Source organism: Frankliniella occidentalis, unplaced genomic scaffold, assembly GCF_000697945.3.
Source record: "Frankliniella occidentalis isolate FOCC.00 unplaced genomic scaffold, Focc_3.1 Scaffold290, whole genome shotgun sequence".
Classification (NCBI taxonomy): domain Eukaryota; kingdom Metazoa; phylum Arthropoda; class Insecta; order Thysanoptera; family Thripidae; genus Frankliniella; species Frankliniella occidentalis.
The window spans coordinates 198723-206896 of NW_026267416.1; the positions used below are offsets into that span (position 1 = coordinate 198723).

The following is an 8174-nucleotide window of genomic DNA, read 5'->3' on the forward strand; positions in this document are numbered from 1 at the left end:
CTCTCCCTCTCCCTCCCTCTCTGTCTCTCTCTCCCTCCCCAAAACCGGCCTGAACCGGCTGAACGCGCTGAGCGACCAGGCCAGGGTGGGCGAGAGCTCCCTACATGATACTGTCCCAGCAGTGCAACCCTGGGCCGTGTAGCCTGGCCAAGCCGGCAGGCCAGGCCGGGAGAGAAGCAAGTGCTGCGCGCTGTGAGTGGAGGCGTAAGGAGTTAAGCGGGGTGGGCTGTGGGGATCAGGTTTACGAGCTTCTTCATCGTCGAGAAAAAATATTACAGTTTCTTGGTGAGAAGAGGATTACAGGATCAACTTCCTTAAACATATTTTCGGCCGGGGAGTTCTCCGCTGCCGCTCTGTTATTGACCGGGGCGGGCCAGCCGGGGCCGAGCGGGCGCCGCGTGGGTCTCTTGTCCAGCCGGTGGCGATGAGCTACAACTATTCCAGGGAAATACCAGGGCCCCGTGGCGGGAGGGTCTCTTGACAGAAGTGTCGGCGCAAGCCTCCATCTCATCCTCCACCCGGGGTGAAAACAAATAGTTATTCAGGGTGGCCCATAGGTACCGTCACCCCGCCCCCGTTTTTGGCTTATACTGTGCTGTCCAGCATTTGTGAGTGTGGGCGGGTTGCCTACTCACTAGGCGCCTTCCTTCATGTTTCACGGTTGGCAAAGGTAAGCATGGCCGGCCATCCATCCGCACGCCAACGCGGTATAGTATAATCAAAAAATCAGCCCGCATGGTTAAGAAAGAGGCAGTACCCCTGACCAGGCCACAAACCTCCGGAGTTTTTCGTACAGCTCAAGTAGCTAGCTACAGCGGTGGGGCAGCGGTAGAGCGGGTGGCAGCGCCCGGCCGCGCGCTCAGCATGCTTTGCCCAAACCCACATAATGACACACGCCGCCGGTCGCCCGCTCTGCGCTGTAGATAGCAAGGAGGGGAGGGGGGGGGGGACTTTTCCTTCTGATAGAGACAGTCTTTGGGGGACTGTCTAAAAAGAACACCCTGTTTAGTATGGTTGTAAGAAATGAGTACCCGGCTACTGCTGCTGAAAGTCAGCAACACTAATCTCTTTACCTAGCTGTTCACACTAGTGTTCATATCACATGGAATTTTAATATCCCCTTGGACAAAAATTTTGCGGCTAATTTGCCAAGCTGGCGAAGGACGCTTGACAATATGACAACATTAATCTCACTTAGTGGTGCGTGGCGGTCGGGCAGCCTCCTCGCTCAGTCCCGGGGGCTTTCCCTGTGGACTGCACACTACACACGCACGCTGGTAATCATGTTACTCGAACTACCGAAAGGAAAACCCTCACCAGGCTCTCTTTTAAGACAACGTGCCATACAGACACTGCGTTTTAGCCTTTTTTTCCAAAGAGTTTTCATATTGGGTTTGCATTTTGCATGCCTGAAGCGTGCATGTATGGATGCATGGCTGCTTGAGGCTCACTATTTTCGTTAAAACTGGGTGTATTGATGTCTAATACTAGATGAGTGTTAAACATAAGATTGTTATCAACATGGGGATAACATTAAAAAGTTTGATGATTTAATATGAGTTAGCAGATGCGCCGAGGGGGCCACCACAGCGATTGAGGATGTACACAGGATTACGTGATTACAGGGATTACACGTGAATTTTGAGTGATTACACGTGAATTTTGTTGAATTTCAGGCTCTAAAACCATAAAATTTGGACAATAAGGTAAAATTTTGTGATTATGTTTTAAAATTTGGTCAAGGATTACACGGAATAGATAAGGATTACGTAGGGATTACACCCTCATCTGTACACAGGATTACGCGAGTGGTGGCCCCCTCGAGATGCGCTAGTTCGGCATGGAAAATAAAACGCTCAGCAGCGATCACAACACACCTTCTGGTGGAGTGCATAGTTGAGTGGCTGCCGACTTCCGACGTCATAGAAACAACAATAATTATGGTCATTTTTTAAATTTTGCGCCATTAAAATACACAATTTCAGCAAAAGTAGTGAGACTCGAGCAATATATGCATGCATGCGCACGGATCAACTACATACACAGACCCGCGCCTTTTTTAAGAGGTCAATTTTTTACCTACAATGTCCATTTTCGAGCTCGATCAGGTTTTTAATAGTGCATAAACAACACTTAAATATTCAGACCACTAATCAAATTCGTTCACTGATAAATAAAGTGTTTAACTGGCGTGCACATGCAAGTGCTCAACTCTATGTTGCACACTTTCAAGTGTATGACTGGTTGAATACCAAAAAGTGTCTAACAGTAAAGTTGAAAACTTAAAAGTGTTTTAACACAAGGGTTGGCCAAGAACCTTTGGACACTTTCACACGTTTCCTGTGCGTGACCACTATGTGGTGACGCTCCCATGTTAAATCTTAGGTACCGTAAATGAGCCGCAGGGCATGTGGTAAAGTGTTCAAATTTACTGTTGAACACTTTTAAAGTATTCAAAGATACAGTCGAACGCGAAAACGTTCTTGAGTTATCGTGTAGACAAACAAACAAACAATCACTTTTCGGACCGGCGAAGTACTGGGCTTTGCTATCGCTTAGCCAACTTACCGTCACGAAGTCATTATTGTTCCTTTATATTTGAGTACAGTATTTCAAATAGAATTCAAGCTGACGAAAACTTTTCTGATACGTTGCTTTGAGGAAAAACAACAGTTGATTTGTAAAGTTACAGAGTTTTAAGTTTTAGTCATTTTAGTATACGTACAGTATTCCTCTAACATTGTGGTAGCGAGATATTTTGTAGTTTTCAGTTTCGGGTTAGTGTAGCAGTAAAAAACTAAGTTGAAATGTAGTCAGTCATTGCACCAAACATCCTCACCAGGCAGGAACAGTGCGACACAATAAGTACTGTGCACTCTCATCTGGCATGCTCAAATCAGCAAGTCATTAAATTTCATGCCACGGTTGATACAGAAACATATGCTTATTATGGCCTAGATATTGACTGTAAAGGAATTGAATGGTGCTTTAGAGACATTCATTCGTTTCTCACCTTACAACATTAGGTCCATCCAAAAGTAACTTTTTTGTCCCAGTTTCAAGGAGAGTATACAAAAGTGCTGTATTGACGGTGGTGCGGCTTCTCGCAGGTGCGGTACGAGGACTCGGACGAGGACGAGGGTCCGCAGCCGGATGCAACGCTGGAGCAGGGCGTGCCCATACCTGTGAGGATGCACGGCAACTTCCCCGCCGAGCTGGCCTCCACGCCCCTGGAGGACATCGACCCCTTCTACCACAACCAGCGGGTAGGTCTAAAGTTCGAGTGCCTGGGCAGTACTGTATGGGCTGGAGGTATAATTTTCTGCTAAACCAAGCTACGTTGTAAATTATTTCTCCCCTTTAAAATTTGTGGCTGAAAAAAAAAAACGTTCAAAGTTGCGCAGTGTACAGCCCTTTCAGTAATTTTACGTGTAAATTTGAGAGGTTCCATGTTATTAAAATGAGTAAAACTACTTTACTTATCGAAATTCCAAGGTGACACAGATAGTCAGATCTTTTCAATACTAACTTAATTTCTATCTTTTATTTGTACGAATTTAAGCAATAATTTTGTTCGCACACATATCTGCGATGATTTTGAACAATTTTGTGCGTTTATTTGTAAGAAATTATGCAATTTGGCGCACAAACATAAATGAAACAAAACGTAGGTTTAACCTAGCTCGAACGTTTGCTCAAAAACGTACAAATACATAAAGCGGGTGGATTTTGCTTCGTACTGGAGAAGGTAAGGAGCACCCCAAAACAACTGAGTTCCTGGACCAAGTTCACTGTGCCTTTTCAAGATAATTGTACTTGAAAAGTAAAGGATCAAGTAAGTACAGCGTAGTTTGTCAAAGAACTCAGTTGTTACGGTAAAGGGAACACTAGCTTCCTGATAGTGCTAGCTCTCTGGTTAGAATAGCGACAGCCCGCTGAGCCCGCATCGCCCCGGCAATAAACGAGAACGTCGCCTTTTGGCAGCCTTCAAATCCTTTTGGTCCGTCTCTGCTGGCAGCGAGTGGCCAAGGCCGCTACTACCCGGCAGGAGGGGGGGGGGGCGGCTCCTGGAGCCCTGATCAAGGCCGAAGGCGGAGGAAGCCTGATGGCGGCGCCACGCTGGTGCCGAGCCGAAAGGGCAGGACGCGATGAGAGGGACAGCCGCCCCATGACTGAGGACGCAGACACCCTGATAGGAGGGCAGGCCGCGCACGGGCTGGCAAGGCTAGCGGGGCATGCCGGGCCGGCTCCATTGAGGAGCGCGTGACGTCATCCCTGCAGGAACCCAGCAGGGAAGGGGTAGTGGTGGGGGCAGTAACGACCCCTTGCGGATGGAACGGGGAACGCGCTATGCGTACGCGGCTGCACTCTGCAAAATGAGGCCGCAATTTCTGTCGTGTGTGTTTTCGCAAATTCCATGTTTCAGCTAATATTGGTTAACGAGATAGACTTGAATTTTAATTTCTCTTTTCTTTTGTGTTTCCCACAGACATTTGTGGTGATCAGCAAAGGGAAGGACATCTTTCGCTTTTCGGCAACGGACGCGCTATGGATTCTGGACCCGTTCAACCCCATCCGCCGGGTGGCAATCTACATCCTCGTCCACCCGCTCTTTTCTCTCTTCATCATCACCACTATCCTCACCAACTGTATCCTCATGATAATGCCCAGCTCACCAAAAGTCGAGTCAACAGAGTACGCATCCAAATAAAACTAATCGAGCAGAATTCGAAAATTGCACTTGACAAAAGAAACTACGACTGTATTTGTGGACATGTGTACCTTTTGCTGTTATTAAGTCTACATGATTTTGCAAGTCAATGTACATTTCTCTGATTCTGCTACTCTTACTACGTTTTATCGATAGTTCCAGTTACACTGATAAATCAGGTGTTCAATAACTAGTTGACCATGCACTTTTAAGATTCAATTTCTTCTGCTCCAAATGCAATTGGGCACTTTAAAGAAATTTTTGTCGGTTGAACACATGTTTTATCAGTATACCTAAGCGATCAAGAATTTTAAGGATTTTTCCCTTCTTACTCACAATTAATTTCCTCTTTCCCGCTTAGTTTCATTTCATTTTTCTGTTTGTCGTACCATGAAATCAGTCAGCACTTACTATCTCAAGGCAGTGTATATATGATGATAGTATTTGGACACCTAAGCAGCCATTGCATTTTATGAATTCACTTAGACTTTGTGTAGTATTGTTTCATTCGTATATTGTTTTCGAAAAGTAGTGCTTTTTGGAAAGCAATCGACAGCAAAGAATCTGTGGAAATTATTATGATTATAAGTGTTATAATTGTAGCCCTTTGAATTACCATAGATAATCAGAGTATCTTTCGATAATGGTTAGAAACGTGAGGAAAAAATGAAACAATTTTTTCCTTATGTCCAAATTAGTTTCTCTCCGAATTGTCTAGAATATATAGTATTTCCTGGTGTGAGTGTTAACGTTTTCACGTAGATTTATAGATACATCCTCAGGTTATAGAATAAGTGAAGTTTTATCGTACAATATTGACCGTAGATTATTTTCATTCAGCTGCGTAGAGACGGCTGTCTGTCTGTCAGTAGTATTGGGTGTGCGAATAACTTTGTTGGTGTGGGCGTTTTCTTTCAGAGTAATATTTACCGGCATCTACACATTTGAATCAGCCGTAAAGGTGATGGCCAGAGGATTCATCCTACAGCCGTTCACCTACCTTAGAGATGCATGGAACTGGTTGGACTTCATTGTCATAGTTTTAGCGTAAGTACATGTGTGTGGAGTCGGTTGTAGAGCGACTCCAAGGGTTAGCTAAAGTTCAAAACGGGTACATCCTCTTTGACAGTCCAAGGTAAATAGTTTGTACTTCCTTTATACTGGGGTGTATGAGTTCGTAGATCAGGTGACTGTTTGCGGTGGACCAGTTTGATTCGATGAGATGATGTTAATGGCTCTTTATTGAATCAATCAAACCTATTGGACCCTGATTATTTCCGATTTGAAATATTTTTAGTGGAATCTGGACTGCTCTTCCCACCAGTTCTTCAGTGGCTGGCGCGTAAAATACCTTTGGAATAAAATGGTTTCGCCCGAAACCTCGAAATAAAAAGTAGGATTGCAGCCCAAACCGAGGCAAGGCACACCAGTAGATGTACGGCAAAATGTATAGAATAGAAAACTGAGCTTTGTCTATATACTGCTGAGTTTTCTAATTGGTTGTTCTACCTTGCAGTTAGATGTTGGGAATTTTTTACATGTTGTTTAATGCCTTGTGACGCAGAAGTCGATTTCCGTTTGACAAGTAGTTTTCCGGAGGCCACATGTGTACATTAATTAATTTAGACCCATGGAGATATTTTCCGTACTGTCAATTTAGCCGTTGTAGTTCTAGTATCGTGTACTGTCTAACGTAAAAGCCTTCTTTGAGTGTTTAAAATTTGATTTAGCGACACCTTTACACCCGTGTGTAGAATGTAGAGAATTGGTAAATCGATCCGAGGAGTTGTTGAAAAAGTGGACGAGTGTTCAGGGGCATTTATTCTCCCCTTCCGAAGCCTTCCGTGTCATATCAATCAAATGGGTGGGCCCGGTCCGATATTGGAAGATTGATTTCTGATACCTGTTGCCGGTATTCTCGTCCTGTGTGTGTTTATCTGACAATGCTGTCGGGATGGTGGCGTATAATTGTATCTAGATTTACGAGAGTTTTTAGAGTTACAATATGAAAGTTTGTGACTAGACAAATCTTAAATATTTAGATAGGTTAACCAAAATACATAGTCAAATTACTGTCTTTCCAGAACCTTAGATCCTGGGATGACAAGATTTAGAGACAGCAACCAAAGAACTCTCATGTTTCCCTGCCTGACTAACCTTTGGCGTTTTGCAGTTATATCACAATGGGAATCGACTTGGGAAATCTGGCAGCCTTAAGGACTTTCCGAGTGCTTCGAGCTCTCAAGACGGTCGCCATTGTACCTGGTAAGGATGAACCTATACCTATAGAAATACCTATGAATCTTTCGACGAAAAAATTGGGCGAAACCCCTACACCCTCCGTTCGTCTGTTTCAGGTCTGAAAACCATCGTGGGTGCTGTGATAGAATCCGTGAAAAATCTGCGGGATGTGATCATTTTGACCATGTTCTCTCTTTCTGTATTTGCGCTTATGGGCCTGCAAATCTACATGGGTGTGCTCACACAAAAATGTATTAGAAATTTTCCCAATGATGGGTCTGCAGGCCCACTAACCGACGCGAACTGGTTTGCTCATGCTAGTAACAAAAGTGAGTATAGCTGAAACAACGCTGACGTGACTATGTCCACAAATTGTAAATTTCACACGATTTTGATTGTCTGCAGCAAATTGGGAGTGTAACGACGAGGACGCCCGCGACTGCCCGCTGTGCGGGAACTCATCGGGCGCCGGGATGTGCGAGCCGGGCTACACGTGCATCCAGGGGTTTGGCTCCAACCCCAACTATGGCTACACCAGCTTCGACACGTTCGGCTGGGCGCTGCTCTCCGCCTTCAGGCTCATGACGCAAGACTACTGGGAGAACCTCTACCAGCTGGTACTGCGCTCAGCCGGGCCCTGGCACATGCTCTTCTTTATCGTCATCATTTTCCTCGGGTCGTTCTATCTGGTGAACTTGATCCTCGCTATCGTCGCCATGTCGTACGACGAGCTCCAGAAGAAGGCAGAGGAGGAAGAGGCCGCCGAAGAGGAGGCTATAAGAGTAAGTAGAGTCAAGATGAGGTGCTTATTGTTAAAAAAAAATATTACATTAATTCAATAACATTTATTTGAAGCTGTTTTTATTACATTTTCGTGAAAATTTAAGTGAAAAATGTTCATTACTTGGGTGTGCTGGAATTTAATCCTGCACAAGTCACTAAAGGCTATGTAACAATTTCTAAAGAAATTATTTCGAAAAGTTCTTCAAAATATAAACTTGCCTGGAATCGCCAGTGTATGAATGTCGCTCACTTGTAGGTGTGTGAATATCCATTCGCACACTTGGAGGGGTAAAGGTGTGAATTTTTCCTAGTAAATTCACACTCCCCCCCCCTCCCCCCTAAGTGTACGAATGGGTATTCACACACCTAGAAGTGTGCGACATTCACACACTTGCGTTTCCAGTGTTCCACCCGAACCGCCTGATCGCTCGGACGTACT

The 8174-nt window shown here is 44.8% G+C and overlaps 1 protein-coding gene across 19 annotated transcripts in view; it reads left to right on the plus strand.

The window, feature by feature from the left end:
• Window positions 1-8174, plus strand: part of LOC113206668 (sodium channel protein para) — an 81304-nt gene that overhangs the window by 43658 nt on the left and 29472 nt on the right. For 18 of the 19 annotated variants that reach the window (XM_052273644.1, XM_052273643.1, XM_052273645.1 and 15 more), the window contains 6 exons: window positions 3111-3266; window positions 4490-4695; window positions 5630-5758; window positions 6885-6976; window positions 7069-7281; window positions 7358-7734. In XM_052273644.1, the coding sequence (XP_052129604.1) occupies window positions 3111-3266; window positions 4490-4695; window positions 5630-5758; window positions 6885-6976; window positions 7069-7281; window positions 7358-7734 (1173 nt within the window). The remainder of the gene's footprint in view (window positions 1-3110; window positions 3267-4489; window positions 4696-5629; window positions 5759-6884; window positions 6977-7068; window positions 7282-7357; window positions 7735-8174) is intronic. The other variant, XM_052273661.1, reaches the window with a different exon arrangement.